General features: G+C 39.7%; 1 protein-coding gene across 4 annotated transcripts; it reads right to left on the reverse strand.

The window, feature by feature from the left end:
* Positions 1-648: 648 nt before the first annotated feature.
* On the reverse strand, positions 649-17,611 carry LOC145465310 (uncharacterized). 4 transcript variants are annotated; one of them, XM_081449088.1, is made up of 16 exons: positions 17,065-17,610; positions 16,143-16,253; positions 15,377-15,546; positions 10,638-10,725; positions 9,912-9,986; positions 7,944-8,041; positions 7,167-7,277; positions 6,347-6,473; positions 5,686-5,765; positions 5,229-5,303; positions 4,522-4,636; positions 3,688-3,764; positions 3,531-3,597; positions 2,815-2,897; positions 2,554-2,631; positions 649-2,018 (listed from the first exon to the last, which is right to left on the reverse strand). In XM_081449088.1, the coding sequence occupies exons 3-16, from the start codon at positions 15,515-15,517 to the stop codon at positions 1,938-1,940; spliced, it is 1,296 nt and encodes a 431-aa protein (XP_081305214.1). In that variant the 5' UTR covers positions 15,518-15,546; positions 16,143-16,253; positions 17,065-17,610; the 3' UTR covers positions 649-1,937. The 4 variants fall into 4 exon arrangements, with proteins under 4 accessions (XP_081305214.1, XP_081305215.1, XP_081305216.1 ...); XM_081449089.1 differs by lacking the exon at positions 16,143-16,253 and having other exon boundaries at positions 17,065-17,611; XM_081449090.1 differs by lacking the exons at positions 16,143-16,253; positions 17,065-17,610 and adding an exon at positions 16,036-16,135 and having other exon boundaries at positions 7,224-7,277.
* Between the last annotated feature and the right edge of the window lie 633 nt (positions 17,612-18,244).

Here is an 18,244-nt window from a genome sequence, read left to right on the forward strand (position 1 = left end):
CTAGTAACTGCATATCCTGATACCAAGATATGTAAAAACAAATAAAATACCTAGTTATTACCTAAAGCCCACTTTGGTTCAGCTGCTTTAAAGCGGGCTAATTTCATATTGGCTTTTATTCTTTTGAGTAAATGGTGTCTTAATCAGTTTTATCCTTTTTCTTTTTAATATTTTGATGTATCCAGGTTTTTTTTTTTTAAATTGTCGCGCGTATTTCACGTATACTTTTGCTGGCAAATTTTGCAGTTACCCTTGGAAAATTTTGGGGCGAGTAGGGCTGATTAATAATTGATAATTTAATAATAAATCATAATAGGCTGTCGAGTGTTGTAGTGTCGAGGGAGGCTCGTGTAGGTATCCCTTGCGATAATTTAGGTAAGAGTAGCCTAAAAATCAAAATTCTGCTAAAATACGGTTACAATGCTCCAGAACAGTCCAAAAACACCACATAGACAACGTATGATGCAAAATGAAAACTCAATGTAACTTTATTATCATTTCTTTTCCATATCAATTTTAGCTACAGAGCCATTTTGACCAAGTGGTCGTGTTTGGAGCCTAGGCCGCTTTTGCAGCCCCCATTATAACATTTATGTATTTACCTACACAGCTACAGAGCCAGAAATGTTAAAGTCTAATTGTCACGCGAATAATCAATGGATCTAAATCTCTTGACGGATATGATGCTCTTAACAAATTACGTCTTAGGTCGTCTTTGTGTCAGCTTACTAATAATTGGCGGTCAGCGATATAATGCCACCAATCTCTTATAGGGACTACTATCAGTTTCTCTCATGCCATTTAGCCGTTGCTCTACCAATTCATAAACACCATTAAGGAATGCGTCTTTTTACGATATACTGTAAGTCAAGATTTTAAGGAAAACGACCAATTTTTTAAGTTTGAAAGACATGTTTCGACAGAACTTCTGTCATCTTCAGTTGGATGAATGATTACAAAGTTGAATAATAAGTAGGCCAAAAACGCTAATTAAGACAAATAGTAACAACAGAACGTGAAAAGGTGTAAATTAAAAAGATAATTTTAGATTTACATGGTGTAATTGCTGATTGAGGCAAGGTAGTTCTTTTTGAATATGGATAGTCTCCTTTATCTTGAGTTGAAAGCTGGTAGTGGCGTGATCTAAAATATGAAAGCAGTCTATTGAACACAATGAGCGACAACGTTCAGAATTCTGAAGATGTTTGAAGATGTGAGAGGCCCTATCAACGGCTAAGTGCTCAGGTACGCGTGTGGAAAAATGTCGGGAGGTTTCGCCGACATAACAGGCATTACAGCCCGCACATGTAAACTTATAAACCACACGTGAACGAAGGTTACCTATCTTAAAGGAAGGTAAGATAGGTAACCTTCTTGGTGTGAAAGACCCTATCCCCGGCGGGCTTCGTTCACGTGTGGTTTATTACCTCTAAAATTGAAACAGTCTGATGTGAAAGGTATCGGCGTACCTGCTGCTTCAATTTTCCTTTACTACTTCATTGCGCTTATCAACTAATTGCTACTCCAGTTGAAAACGTACTTCATCAGGTTATAACAAGATACGGGCGTTATAGCGGTGAACTCTAAGAGAACCTTTGCGATAAATGTAATCTTGTCTAGTATGGCCGACATAGACACTGTCTAGAAATCTCCTTTTCGTGTATCGTTTTTACGCCGCTTAGTCCCTTCAAAAATATTAATCTTTCCCGAATTTCAGTGAATGTTCTGCAATTAGAAGCCATTCCTTCCTACAATTTAACTATACGCGAGGCAGGCACTTAATCAGCTTGAGCTAGGTGGTAACAAATCATTGATTCTCAACTTCTCAAAGCTACATTAGGTTAACAACGAGTCGGACTACGCAATATCACTGGAGTTTAGTTTTATATATATATGTTGTCAGCGAAACAGGAATCCTGCGATGAATCTAATTGGCTTTATAACAAACAACAAGACTCAGAGCGCACTACCAGCGGTGGTGTTGAGCCTGGCGAAAAGGAAGGTATCATGACAACGTCCTAAAAAAAAAAAAAAAAAAAAAAAAAAAAAACCAATGGAATGTACGGCAGGTCAATTGGTAACCGTTTGAAAAAGGAACAATTTGGGTGCGAAATTAGCTGTGGCCTCATAGTAGGTGCGCTCGTCTCCCGATCGAGCGGTCCGGGTTCTAACCCTAACCGGGGACATTGTGTTTTGTTCTTGGGCAAAACACTTTACTCCCACAGTGCCTCTCTCCACCCAGGTGTGTAAATAGGTACTTGCGAACTTAATGATGGTGTTAACCCTGCGATGGACTAGCATCCCATCCAGGGGGGAGTAGAAACACTCCTAGTCACTTCATGCTAGAGAAACCGGGATAAGCTCCGGCCTGATGGGTCACTTAGCTGTTATGCAGACTTTACCTTTACTCGGCTCTAACGTATGCTAGCTGTGACGAACTAATCAGAGAAACCAAATGAAGCTCTGTTAAGTTCCTTTTGAAATCAAACACGTACAGAAAGGCTTTTACAGTCAAGTTATGTTTATTTCTCCACCTAGTCGTCCAAAACTCACCGCAGGATGAACGAGTACGTCATTTGCCCCTTCTGCACCGTTGCGATAGGTGTTGGTGTGTCCATTGGGCCAACGAACCTGCGCATGGGTAAAGACGTAAACTTAACCCTTTCAGACCAAAAAGGAAAGAATTACTTTCAAAGCAATTGTTAAGCATTTCTAATATCCATGCAATAACTTGTTTAACTGGTTTGGAGAAGAAAAACCAAAGGCGGAGGGAGGGCGTAATCTACTTTCATGATCAGCAAGAACTTTGATTACCTTTGCAACTCCATTCGCAACACTGAAGACGCGACCAATGTTTCCCGCTCCACCGTCCTGGTTTCCCCATTTCCAATCCGGTCCTAAAAATTCATAAGACATAATGAAAAAACACACTAGGAGAGCTGTTATTGGCGGAAAGCTATAAATTTCGATTTTTCTGGCAGCTGTTTGTGTCCGCGAGTTGTTGCTCAGTCCGGTCGAAAGTGATCAAAAGTTGTTAAAATTGCTTCAATTACCTGAGAAAAGACGTATTTTTGCCTGATAGGTGAAATCTGAGATCTGCAAAATCTAATGATAGCTGACAAATTGTCAAATATATATTATATAATATGCCGAATTATTCTCGCATTTTGACTGGTTGTTACTTTTTATCAATTGCAAGACAGACCTTACATCATGCATGTATGACGTCATTAACGTATTATATAAAACAAGTAGATTCTATGTTGCCCTACTTCAAAATATGCCAAAAACGTCCGTGACACACTCGGCTATCACCTCGTGAGCCACTTTTTTGTTCTTATTGTATTTTGACGTCATCTGTGATTAATTACTGAACAGACGCACGGAAACGTGGAATCTATTTGTTCAACTGATAACTGAGATTCCAGCATCCCGATTGCCATGCATTTTCTTTTATGATGCTATTGAGAGAATATTGTAAGTATATGTTACTTTTAAAAAATTAACAAGTACATTGGGAGCTCTCTAACCTCTGATCACACGACATCCCACTTGAACTCCCTCCAGAAGTAGCACGCGTCTGTTTTCATCACAAACCTACGATTTGACAGTGTTATTGCATACAAAACGCGTTAATACTCACGTAGGAATGTAAGCGCTTTGGGAGCGTAAAATTATCTGTCTTACCTTAACATCAAAAGCAGAATCTTTTCCAAAGCGGTAGGAGTTTTTAGTCCCATTGTCCCACTGAACATCCACCCAACCTGAAATTGTTCGTGATATAATCAAAGACTCCTCAAATCACTAGGCCTAGCACAGGTCCATACAAATAAAAGAATATTATTACCACAGAATCTTTATTACCACAGAATCACAAATAACTCTCTAAGTTGTTCAGTCCTGTAATCAGACTGTTCATACCGCGCTCGAGATCAGAGAGTTTCTCTTTTAGTGACTTCTTCAAACTGTAGCGGCCGCCTTTCTATGCAGAACGGGGCGCGAGAAACATTGGTACGATCCACACGTCTAACAGTTCTACTCCGGTTTATTTTCCACGGTGTTGGGACGAATTATTACAGCTTGAACATGTTAAAGTTCAAAGTAAGGCATGACAGGATTTCCTTACCACAATGTCCGGATAAGATTGTCAAAGACTGTAATGGAACGTACTCGGGAATGGCTTCGGGTGAAGCTTGAGTAAACAGGTAACGAAACTACAAATACACACTGAAAATACACGGACGTTGCGAAAACGTTCTGCTAGCACGAGGAACCCTTTTTTTTAAGTCCCGTATTAGAACTAGGGGATGACGGGATGCGTAACGCAACACTGAACGACTGAGAAGGCGTTACAAAACGGTGGCTACTTTCAGGTGGGTCGTTACTTTCGGAGGGACTGTTACTTCCGGAGATCATTAGGAAGATAAATAATGAACGTTAATTTGGGGAGCCGTTATTTTCGGGGCATGGGGCGTTACTTTCAGAATTCTACGGTAAAACATTACCGACAGCGGAACTAACCAGGTATACCATCTGTTTTTATGATGGTACCAGCTCTTCCTCCATCTTGATTTCCATATTTCCAGTGTGCTCCCCTTCGAACACGTGACCCAACTGGAGGAGGTTTAGGATAATTCTGATGGAATTTAATGAAAGAAAATAATCATTAGATTATAGGCGACAATATTTGATCTTAATTTTCCTTTATTGTTTTGCCGATTTTATCGCTATTCAATAATCTCTACACTGGTTTCGTGTAGTATACAACGGTAGAACACATTCCTGTTAAAAGAAAATTTTTCCTGGACGTTTCTCTTCGAACGAGACAATAAACGAGGAGAAGTAGAGAGACAGAAAAAAATATGCAGTTTCTGTGAGTTGGTGGCACGTCTATAAGTACTTTGTTAGTTCTCAATCAGAATTGCACGCTTAAAGTTTACAACTTTTGCCAGTCGTGACCGTGGAATCTCGTTAAAGGTCAGTCTTAAGCCGTGTCAAGACAGCCAACCTCTCATTATACAAGCTCGCTTGGGACACTTTCACTCTTACTGCAGCCGACCGCACTGTCACGATATTCTCATCGCACGGTCCTCACAATATCACCGCCCAAAAACTTGGAGACTCCCAAGAACGTAAAGAAATTGTGCACACTAAAATGTCTAATAAATATATCTTGACAGAAATATCGCCACATTTTTAAGTGTTGTGTAAAGCCGAGTTAGACTCACTCCATCTCCATCGTCATCGTCATCGTCATCATCTTCGGCGACTAACATCGCCAAGAGCAGCGCCATGAGAGGACGCTACAACAGAAAACTCAAACGGATCAATTTTATCTTAAAAGTAATTCTAATCGTTATGAGTGATTATAAGACTAAATGCTGTCCAGTCTAAAAATAATAATATGTCATACAGAATGTTCTGTCCAATTAGGCTGTCTGAGTACGTCTATCAAAGAATCATTGTCGTTTATAGCCTCAAATACAGAGGAGCAATTGAAACTATGGAGTATTGTCACGCTGCGTCAAGCTTTAGGGATGTGCACACTTACAAAATCCGGCTAAAAGTGTTTTTTGTTTTTGTTTTTGTTTTTTTTTTTTCAATTTAGCCTTTCGTTTGTCTGGTTGTCCGTGTTCTGTCCATACATCACTTCGCTCCGTTGGTCCGTTGGTTGCATGATCTTACCAGCTCAGCTTCATCCGTATCTTCCCCGAGGCCCTGCATAAACTGCTGTAACGCAAGCAACGAATGAAGCTTAGCCATGTCTGTTGAGAGAGAAAAGCAATAGTTTACTTATTATCAAGAAAGAGTGACTGCGATAACTTCTTTACTTGTTTTTTCCCTACTGATCTAACCGATATTGAATATTTGATACCTTCCCCACCAATTGCAATAAGCGAGCAGTTAGGGCAACCGACAAAACCTGGAATTGGTTCGGACCAGATGTCTTCCCTGAGGAGTAGTAATACTCACAGCGACTTCATGCTACAGGGATTCTTTCTTGAGTATGATACTACAGAAGCAGTTTGGTCCGAATGTGGGTTAACCAGCATAACTAACCCTGCCATGGTCAAACACCCATGCAATTTTTAGGTCGACGAAATGAAGTATTATTGTTGACAAGAATAACACCGAAGAAGCAAACGGATGTCTGCCGACCATGCTTCCATAAATAGCAATTAATACATTTGACAGGAATTTGATCTCTGGTGGCATTTGTTGGAGGGAGGAGGCAACTTATTAAAATAAATGTCCCTTAGCTTCAGGGTTGTTGAGGGAGTGTCAATAGTATATCGCATTAGCATATCCTTGCAACTGTCACAAAAGTACCCGTCACGTCACTCACCATGCGCAAACTGAGCGATGAACCGTGACAGCAACACCTGTCTCTTAAAGAATGTGCTGAGCTCATCCATGTTTTGAACCATCACGTACATCCCTCCAGTTGTTTGTGCAATTCTCTCCAAAAGTTGCTTTCAGCGGCAAAAAATTTAAAAGGAATCAAATAAACCCTTTATCTATCCCTCGTTTTGCTTTCAAAAAAGTGTATTAAATATCAGTTAAATCAAAGCATGGCATTCTCATCTAGAGATTTAAGGGCCTTTTGCACCCTTCTGCGTATGTGTAACGATTTCTTGTCATAGTGATTTAAATCATTTTTGTTTTTGTTTTTGTTTTCTTGTTGAATGAAGATCGCAGAAAAATTTCTTATTCTCGCAGGAAAGTATCTGAAGTGGCTCGCTCTATACAGAGGGTCAAAGGAGGGACAGTGAGGTTTCCTGAGGCAAAAGTATATAAGTAGGCGAATTAATAGACGATTGCAAAATATCCTTGGCAGCGCTTGGAACTGGGGCGTGCTTGGTTAGTTTACGTTTCCCGTTTATTCTTCTGATATCTAAATATAACTATACTTATCCTAGTAGAAAGAGGATCTTTGCTGTACCAACAAAAGCATACACTGGCACCCTCAATTACAAGGAAACAACTATTTATCAATTGGCAAACCTAAGTGCCAAAATATAAGAAGTGCACTGGAGAACTTTCGCATTGTCCACTTCCTCCTTTGACGTAACAAACTAACGCGTTATACAGGTCTCAATTGACAACTTAGCTAATGCCAAACACGAAATAATCAATCATTTGACAAAGTACTTTGTGGACATTACCTTATCTGCACTTCCGCATCCAACACAAGCAATGGGGATTTTGTATGGAAGGCCTACCTCCTGCCAGCGAGGCCCGAACATCTCCGCAACCAACAAGACTCCAATAGAAGCCTGAAGACCAAATTGGATCGGGCTAAATGATTTCGTAACATAGGTCATGTTTCTGTAGACGTTTGTACTCAAGTTTCGATATTAATTTGAAATCACGCCTAGAAGGCCAGTTTTTCCGGCAATATTGGTCAATTTTACTTAAACACAATAAATGTTGACCAAACGTGAGGCCAATATGGCTGGATATTGGATCATTCAGCCATCTTGGCCGAACTCGCAGTAGTCAGTAGAAGACTTAAAATGTTATATTGCATAAAGCTCGCCATCTATCTTAGACAGCGTCCACACTACACTGGAGAAATGTGAAAGCACGCCTTATTTTCCACGGTTAGACCCACCCCCCGTCACGAAAACGGAGCTTTTCGAAAGCAAAGACGATAATCATGCGAATTCCCTGACCAAGTTTTCCACAAACGTAAATCGAAAATGACCGGTGATTGTTGTTTTTTAAATTCCTCCGGTGTGGTGTGGACGGAAAACATTTGACACGTTTTTAGAATGAAACCTCCTTTTTCAAATTCCTCTGGCGTAGTTTGAACTGGGTCCAACAGGACCCAGTAATTTAACTGAGTTGGAAAGCCTGCTCGTAAAGCCAAACAGAGTGCAGGATTTGTTTCGTCTTGCCCCCTTGGAGAGCTTCCCATTAATTATTTTAGATGTTCTTACTTGCTGTCCGTCTTGACAGTTTTCATCTGTAGGCTTCCCATCAGTCATCAGAATGATACGTGGGCAAAGCTTTCTTCCATTTACACTTACCACTCCTCCTGTAGTTAACATTAAAAGACAAAGGTATGTGGAGAAGTTTTTGTTGTATGAGCTTACATCAAGTATTGTCAAAGTTAGTTACGTGTGAGATGCATGTTGGTTATTAAAGATGTTGTCTTGAAGTAGCCACATGTTCACTGAAGACTACTTTAAACCAAAATAACTCGACATGGTGGCAAGTCCCAATAGCCTTTAAACTTAAGAAGAATCAGAAACAGCGGACATATGGGAGACCAAACCAGAACTTAAGCTGAACAACCACAAGAAGTTGAAGAGCACAACAAAGCTGGCGCTTACCGTTCACAACCACAAGTCGCCGCCCCTGTACAGCAGAGCATGGTTCAACAGATACCCATGGCGAGTTAGCAAGTTTCACCACCTGAAAAATTCAACTTCAAAAGCGAGGAATGGTCGCGCTGGATAAAGCTTTTCTAACGATTTCGAGAAGCGACTTGACTGAACCAAAAGGACGACGGCGTGAGCCATGTGAACACTTTGATTTATTCGACGAGCGAAGGAGCCGACAATATCGTAGTGTCATTCGGAATAACAACTGAAAAAGCGAAGCAGTATAGCGTGGTTAAAGGAAAGTTTAAAGCTCATTTCGTGGTGAAGAGAAACGGGATATTTGAGTGAGCGAAATTTATCCTAAGAAGTTAACAAGATGGTGAGTCGGTGGCTAATTTCATAACAGATTTGCATTGTCTTGCATGCTGATCTGCCAATTTGGAACACTAAGAGACGATCTCATCCAAGATGAAATCATGGTAGGGATGAGAGAAAAAAAGCTCTCTGAACAACTGCAACCGGGCTTTAGAAAAAGCAATTACAAAAACCAGGCAGTTGGAGACAGTTAATTAAGGAGCGGCAAACTGTCTTACAGGAAACAAAATCTGAGCCACCACCAGCTAATGTGGCCCGCGTTTATCCAACGGATTGGGAAAAGATTCCCAAGAAGACATGAATAATAAAAAGAAAACACTCAAGCCTAAAAATAAGAAGACACCTGAGCACAATGTTCAAGGTGCCTGGGTCAACTACAGCCAAAAGGACAATTTCCAGCTAGACAATTAAAATGTGATAAGTGCTCCAAAGTAGGACATTAGAAAAGGTCTGCAGATCTCAGTTAGACAAGAGAGTGGATGAAGTGAATTTTCCTGAGAGACAAGAATAAAGAAGAGCTCTTCCTGGGTGAACTCACTGAGCTAACTGCTGTTCAAGGAAGTACAGAAGATTCATTGAAAGCTTAAGTCTCCTTGAATGGACTGCTAGTAGAATTTAAATTGGGTACAGCGCAATTGCAACAGAAATTCAACCTAGCCTGTATCACAGTCTGAAAGCAGCTCCATCACTTAGCAGGCTTCTCATAGGTCCCTATAAACAGACACTGAGCTGTCTAGGAACTTGCGAGTGTAAGACAAGGTTGCTAAGGAACAAGAGTATGTAATGAAAGAGTTGGAGCGTCCTCTGCAAGGAAGAAAGCCAACTGAACTCCTATAGCTGATAAGCAGACTTGGCAGCCTGAGTAGTGATGCTACAAAAGTAAAGTAGCTGATAAGTACCAAGTTTATTTTGCAACGCACATTTGAGCTAGTCTGGCGCTTTTAGCGACTACGAAAGGCTACTACAGTTTATGCTATACAATATCTCGCCCATTTGAAGGCTGGTCAATGCCGTCCTAACTTATGTCCTAGTCTTGTTTTGCAGGAAAAGGGGATACCACAGCTTTTTTAAGTTGACCGGCGAAAATATTCCTCGATTGTGCTTTGATTTGATTGGCTGGCTTTGAAGATTTCCGTACCTTAGGAAGACAAGTATCTCCGTGGTACAAATGGAAAAAAAAAGTTAAATGTTAATTAAATGACTCACCATTTTTTCCAATCTCTTGCAATGCCATCAGCAAACCATTTTTCATTGGGGTCAATCCATTAGCCGTAAGTCCAGCTGAAACATATTCAGACCTAATTAAAATTACGGCAACGAAACTTAAAGGATTAAAGGCATGCCCAAAAAATATGACGGCATAGCTATTACAGCTACTATCTTGCATCCTCCATTTCATGCTGTTAATGAAAAGTTATAAAACCACCAAGAATGGCTCAGAAACAGTCAAAACTGACCAAGAAAACTGAAAAATTAAAAACGTTACTACATAAAGAAAAAGTTACCACATGCAAGAAAGCTAAAGAGCGTTAAGAAATACCAAAATTCGAAATTTGGAGAAAAGGCTTGTCAAAAAATGTGGTTGCTATTGATACATCAATATGATTGATCAGTAGCATGTCGTATATTAAAGGTAAAATCACAAAATTTGGAGTTCGCTTCTGTAATCCTTATTAAGTTATAACCATTCAAACTTGGCGAGGGCCTCATAAGCACCCCCGTCCCTTCCAGTCTGGGTTAATTATTAATGACGATAACTGTTTTACAATTAAACCACCACATCTGTACGCAGATAAGGTCTTAAAGGGTTCTTAAATATGACAGAAACTTAGTTGTTCTGATGTTCTGTAAATATCTGAATCTGAACTCTGTATCTAAGTTATTTCTTTAATAAAAGCTGGAATAGGGGACACATATGCATTAGCAACGTACCTATTTTTGCTTTAAGGCTAGAATAGTCCGTTGACAAGCTGTGTAAAACCTGTGTTTTGGCTCCAAACTCGACAATTGCAACGTTTTCCTAATTGTAAACGTAAAGGATTAAAATTACAACACAACACTAGCTGTAAACGTCACTAAAAGGATAACGAGCCTGGATGAAGGGCTAATGATCACTGGAAAGTACATTAGATCAGACAAATTGAACAAAATTTATTGCTTTCGTACGATGGACGGATAGATAAGAGGCAGGGCTGTCCATAATTAACGGCTGTCTTAGCTTAAACAATGCCCCCTTGAACGTAAAGACGAAAGAAAACATCTTCTGAGAAACTGAAACTGAGTATAAGATAACTGTTGACGTTTTTTAAAGCAAAATGGCTACCTGTACACTCACGGTACCATCACGGTACCGGGCAGGAGTCAAACCCCGGCCAAATTGGCGGGAGGAAAGCGCTCTCACCACTGCGCCACCCTTGTTCCCATTTATAGCAATCCCATAGCAAGTAAGCTTCTTAAACATTGAATTCTGAACAATTTATGAGTGAAAAATTCAAGATACTAGACTTTTTTAATTTTTTCAAACATTTGCCTGTATATATATTTTTTCCGCGAACTTGTTCCTGGCCTAAAAGTTCGCGAAGGGGTGGGTACACCCGCCCCTTTGTACCCCAACGTGCCAAGAGACTGGGTACCACATGGAGCGCATAGTTAAGAAACACGCGGTCCTTATTTTAACAAAAACACTACCAACCATCAAGTAGTATGGATTCCATTACATTCAAAAGTAAAGAAGAATGCTTTGTCATAAATCATAAATTCCAATAAAGATTGATACCTCTCCTCATCGTTTTGCTTAATTCTATGATTTCTTTTCCTTTTCTTTTTTTTCCTTTTTTTTTTTTTTTTTTTCGTGTTTGTTATTTCGTTTTTTAAAAGTTGTGTAGTAGCTCGGGCTCTCTTTCATCTCCGAGTGGTGGGGGACTCTTCGTGACACTTACATGAACTCTCGGAAATGACCACACGCGGGATATTAAACCGCTGACCAAAAATGATGGCGTCACAACTGACGAGAGAGAAAAAAGCTGACGCCATCAGATGACGCGAGACGAGCAAGAGGATGGGGGTATCCCCCTCTACTGACGTCATTGGCACGTGGCCAGCAGGGGAAGAGGGTACCTCCCTCCACTGACGTCCACGTTAAGGCCAAACACACGTCAACGCACACGTCCACGCACACGCAATGTTGTACAAAACCTACTTGTCTCCCTCGTGTCCCCTTTGCTAGACATACTAAGCTTCATTTTAAACTTTTGGGCGCGAACACTAGGCCTCGGCACATGTCCCGCTTTGTAACTAATTTTTTCACCACGTTAAAAATTGTTGAGAGTTGATTTCTTTCCTGTTATGGCGTGATTTTTATTAGCGTGACAGCGAGCGAAAGTAAAACGCTGACGCGAGATGAACACAGGCACGAATCGATTTTTGATCAAACTAATCGATATTTTAAGCTTCCGCCATCTTTTTCACGCGTGATCCGGCCACCAAACGCCTGAAAGTGGGACCTCGCACCAAACGTTACGGGCTGGTGTTTGACAAGCGCGTGGTAGACTCTCAGACCTTTCAGTCGTACCCGTACGGTTACACACAAGTTCAGCTCGACGATATCGACATGGAGAATGTCGAGGCTTTGATTGTTTTGTAAATAGCTTTCCCTCACCTACTTACGTCAACACAGACTCGTATCCTTCGACGTAAAACGCACACACTAATCATTTCTGTAAATGTTTTCATGGGCGCTGGTCACTAGGACTTCAGCACACGTCCCGAGTGTAAAAATTAGGATTTTTTTGAAAATACATTTTTTTTCCCCACATTTGCCTTTGTCTCCGTGTGATTTGTTATCATCTAGGGTTAATATTGTAATTTGCAGAGTTACGTGGTCTAAATACGGTCTTCTGATTGGTCCAAATGGTTGGCCGAGCAAGGGACTGAGTATCATTTCCTTATCCACTATCTTAATTGAAATCCTGCAATCTGATTGGTCTAGAGCGGTCACGTGGGCGAAATCTGGCCTTCTGATTGGTCCGGTCCCATACAAGTCACGTTTACTACTCCCGTCCTGGGCTTCCCGACCCCCTAGTGTTGCGCACAATGATGCAGGTAACATAAAAGGTCAAACACTCAAATTTAAAAACAATACTTTCTTTACCGAAGCTAAAACCCTGCGACTCTGTTTTGCACAATTGTGATTATTCAATGTCCAGTAACAACATGTCCTCTCAGAGGGCTTTTGTTTAATTTTTCATACCTTTGTCTGCATTTTTTTCCGCGAACTTGTACACGGCTTACAAGTGCGCGCCACTTCACGAAAAAAGAATCACATGAAGGATAATTGAAACGTGACTGGCCCTTTTCTAGCACAGTTACGTCACTTAATGATTTGTAATTGCAATTTTTTTGTATTGTAACTTAACTTTGCACATATATGATTTGTCATCGGATTCCCATACAAACTCTGTACATTCTGACGCGCGATGGCTACCCGGCGTCCATTGCTTGCAAAACCGAGATCTATTCCCCCCATTCGCATTATGAACGCCCTCGCTTTAAAATTTATAATGGTCCTTACCTATGTTGATATACGTTTACTGACAGCTACCTATACGCATTTGTCATGGTCATGACTGAAATGAAATAATTACCCCTAAATCGGACATTTGACAACAACCAATGACTTGCGAATGCAGCCGTTATGTGATCAGTTCATGAATCAACTGTGATTAAATAGATAGACCTGATCTGTATTCATTTGTGAAAACAGAACAAAACCAAAACAACATCGAGACGAATGGCCCTGCTTGGGTAGAAAAACGCTATAATCTGGACCACAAAAATCTTCGCTTTTTGCAAAAGTTTCAGAACCATTTTTAGATTAATCAGTTCTTCGAGATTGAGATTAATTTTGTAAAAATACACGTTCGTAAAGGGAGAAAACGGATAGCCTTCGGTTTACGTAAGCTAAGAAACCTCGCTAAGTGCCTGATTTTGGGTAATTTAATCGCTGCAAAACCAAAATAAACATGTAACGCAGCGTGTACTTCGAAATTTTTGTTAAAAAAATGGAATTGTTAACAAACTGCAGAAGACCTAAGATCTCATGTCGTTTGCCATGACAGTTACAGTTATGTCTCTGTCTGCATAGTCATCTGCTTAATCGCTCGTCTCCTTATATTTTCTCGAATTTCTAATACTATGACGAATGCGATTGTCAAAAATTCAAAATTAATCGAATAATAAAGTTGAAGAATGAACTTGTTCATGAAAATATTTGAAGACGAATATCCGTGAGGGTCATGAGGGTTGACCGTAAAAAAGCACCTTAAATAGGACATTCTTGAAACTTAGCCGACTTGCAGTAAAGTTCTGTAATATTCCCTTACTTTCCAAGTTTTATATTCTAAGAAAAACCGTGATATAATCTCAAACACAACAGAAATGAACCATGGCTGCTTGGCTTCAGAATTTTATGCAAAAACCCAAATGCCGTGAGAGATTTCAGTGTATTCGAAGTGGATCTCATTTTTTTTTTTTTTTTTCTACCCAATAGAGACCAGGTGACATCCAAATGACAGAGGCGGCGAATGAGGTCTATTAATCGTTCAATCTATTAATTAAACAACCGTTCGTCGAGACGAAAGAAAAGGTGTTCCGAGAAGCTGAAACCAGGTGAAAAGATCACTGCCATTGCGATTTTGTCGGCAATAAAAGTAACAAAGTCACATGTCCAATCGCGGTATGATCGATAACACAAACTCTGACTGCACTTAGCTCGCTGATAATACACATGAAAAAGCGCAGACACACGCAAAGCATCGGAATCATCGACATATTAAACACTCTCTGTCTACCCGGCTGACTGGAAACAGAAATATGTTTGTATTTGGAGAGGAATCCCTATTTCGTGATCGTATCACATATCACAAAGTCTTCTTTAAAGAGGATCAGAAGCAACGTTTAGCTGCAGTTGTTGCCAATCACGTATCACGAACTGCTTGCTCTGATCCTCATTTTGCGCGTGCGCCTTAATAGCCACTTATTCAGTCACGATTACTGAAACAATATATCGGCGTGTCAAGAAAGCCGTTAAAACCCCAGAACTTCTTCTTGAATTAGCAAATAATTATAGCTTGTCTGGATGTTGCACGCAAAACGTTCATCATCCACACTGAACTTTCGATACTCTGAAGTATTGAATAATTTCTTGGTTCTTAGAATTGCTCAATAAAATATTTATAAAAGAAACACTCGGAATGCAAGTTTAATTTATCTTATTTGGGTTATCATTCACCTTCACTGGTGTCCTCATTCTCCAATAAGTGTAATTTCATTGTTTTAAACTTAACCAAGACAAGCTTTACGACAATGAGCTTGTAAAACGTACTTTTCCGTAAAAATATCCACTGTAAAATTTTATTCTGTCCCAGAAGCTAAAATGACCGAAGGTGCAACCAGTGAATTTATCAGGTGTTGAATTGGAATTCAGCAATACAAACAAAACTATATGGTATATAATATTTATGATTCTACAATTACATGCAAAGCGTTCTTCTTCAAAACCGTACACGACTTAATCGATACTCCTATTGGCCGATTAGCAGATTTCTCTGTCAGATGTAGTTCTTTAGGATTAAAGCATCATCACAAATTAATGCTTCACACTTCGATTCTACCTTTAAGTTGGCTTGTCTTGCAGTCTCCTCTACTCCCTCCAGGAATTTGAGTGCGGCAGCTTTGAGCTGGTTGATACCCTCATTGTTATTCGTGCCCATGGAACCCGAGGTATCGAGGCATAACACTGTGTCTAAAGGCATCTTGTAGTTAGCAGAAACCCGTTTGCTTGCTGAGGACGAGAAGAAAACAAAAGCATTGCATAAACGTCTACAGATGCAGCTTTATCATGTTAATTTACTTTATATAACGAACAGGCGCATTCCGAATCAAGTTGACCTCGTATTTCTGACTTCAAACGGCAAATATATTTATCATTCGCCCTACGTTTACCATAATCTTGAAACTCTTATCTGCTAGCACTCTGCTAATATCTCTAAGGATAAATGTCACTCTAATGAACAATTTGATACTACTACGACATGCGAAAGTGAGTGTCTGCATCCATGCATGCATGCATAACATAACAACTGTGAACTGACTAGAGTCCTTTGAGCTCAGCAACGTTTTAACACTCCTAAATGAAGGAATTTAACAACGCGCGATTACTTTGAGCAGCCTTGAGAATATCAAGCTAGTTACTGATCGCTAAGCTTCGCGCACTGTGTCTCTACATATATAACTCTCCCTAAATCATGTAAACAAGGAAACATCCGGAAACCTGCCATAGCGTTGCGCCCAGATCGGTTTCTCCTTGATCATATGTTACTTATAAAGTAGAAAAATGGAAAAATGTGATTGAAATATAATATCAAGGCATTTTCGTACCTCAAAATGAAGTTTCTAACGAGTAATGGTCTCGGCTTGTCACTACGCAGCAAAATTGCTCGATTCGTCTTGATTGTCTTCCAGAACTGTGATTAACGTCACCAACGCCCACTGAAAACATTTAATTTCAGGTTAAGTCTGTTTCACCTATCCTGCCGTCGCGAAATGATTTTTGGGAAATGAAAAAAAAATTCAATACTTTTGAAAATTTCTCTAGAATTCGCAGAAATCTTTGGGTACAGTCATGGTTCCTCGAAAAATCCCATGAATTTTTTGAGTTCATTTCAACGTAAAATAACCCTTTTCAAATTAAAATTCCTTACATTTGGCGGAAATATTCCTGGGACCTAGACATTTTTCCCGGGAATATTCTAACGTCCGTTCACGTTGCAAATTACCAGCAATTCACAGAATTTCTTAATGACATACTGCAAGATAAAATATTTTTAAATATCACTTAATTCAGCTACACCCTACGTTTACCATAATCTTGAAACTCTTATCTGCTAGCACTCTGCTAATATCTCTTAGGATAAATGTCACACTAATGCAAAGACAATTTGGTACTACTACGACATGCGAAGGTGAGTGTCTGCATCCATGCATGCATGCATAACATAACAACTGTGAACTGAATAGAGTCCTTTGAGCTCCGCAACGTTTAAACACTCCTAAATGAAGGAATTTAATAACGCGCGGTTACTTTGAGCAGACTTCAGAATATCGAGCTAGTTACTGATCGCTAAGCTTCGCGCACTGTGTCTCTACATGTATAACTCCCACTAAAACATGTAAACAAAGAAACTTCCGGGAACCTGCCATCGCGTTGCACCCGGATCGGTTTCTCTTTGATCAACCGTTACTTATAAAATAGAAGAATGGAAACATGTGACTGAAAGGTAATATCACGGCATTCTCATACCTCAAAATGAAGTTCCTAACGATTAATAGTCTCTTCTTGTCACTGCGCAGCAAAATTGCTCGATTCCTCTTAATTGTCTTCCAGAGCTGTGATTAGCATCACCAACGCCCACTGAAAACATTTAATTTCAGGTTAAACCAGTTTAACCTAACCTGCAGGTGCGAAGTGATTTTCGGGAAACGAAAAAAAATTCAATACTTTTCAAAATTTCTCGAGAATTCTCAGAAATCTTCGGTACAGTTATGGATCATCGAATATTTCCGAGAATTTTCCAAATTTATTTCAACACAAAATAACTCTTCTTAAATTAAAACTCCGTACAATTGGTGGAATATTCCTGGCACTTCGGAATATTTCCCGGGATATTCCGAAAAATTGAATTTTCAGTTCCCATTGCAAATTATCAGCAATTCCTAGAATATCTCCATAATTTAAGATAGGATATTTTTAATTATAATCCATCAAATATTTTCGCTCGCGCAGATTGGTTTAAACACGTCACGTGATTGAATATTCCCCAGCTAAAACTGGGGAATATCCGAGTGATATTCCCCAATTTTTAAAACCGTACGTGTTGCGAAAAATACTTGAAGGGTAATTAACACAATAACCTCCATTTGGCGCGAAAATATGGTCGGATATTTGTCTTTGGACATCATCTGTCCTCAAAGGTCACAGCTTTCCTCGAGCTACGCGCTCTCGGAAAACTGTTCGCTTCTCGGAACAGATAATACCCGCGGACAAATATCCGAGCATATTTCTGCGTCAAATGGAGGCTATTGTTTATATGTCACGAAATTCAGGAAGTTCTCCGGAAATAACGATATTTGAAAAGGTTTGTCCTGCTTTATAATTCATCAATTATCTCTCTCCTTTATTCATACATCGTTTGAACTCTAGTAACTGCATATCCTGATACCAAGATATGTAAAAACAAATAAAATACCTAGTTATTACCTAAAGCCCACTTTGGTTCAGCTGCTTTAAAGCGGGCTAATTTCATATTGGCTTTTATTCTTTTGAGTAAATGGTGTCTTAATCAGTTTTATCCTTTTTCTTTTTAATATTTTGATGTATCCAGGTTTTTTTTTTTAAAATTGTCGCGCGTATTTCACGTATACTTTTGCTGGCAAATTTTGCAGTTACCCTTGGAAAATTTTGGGGCGAGTAGGGCTGATTA

This window comes from Orbicella franksi, chromosome 13, assembly GCF_964199315.1.
Source record: "Orbicella franksi chromosome 13, jaOrbFran1.1, whole genome shotgun sequence".
Classification (NCBI taxonomy): Eukaryota; Metazoa; Cnidaria; class Anthozoa; order Scleractinia; family Merulinidae; genus Orbicella; species Orbicella franksi.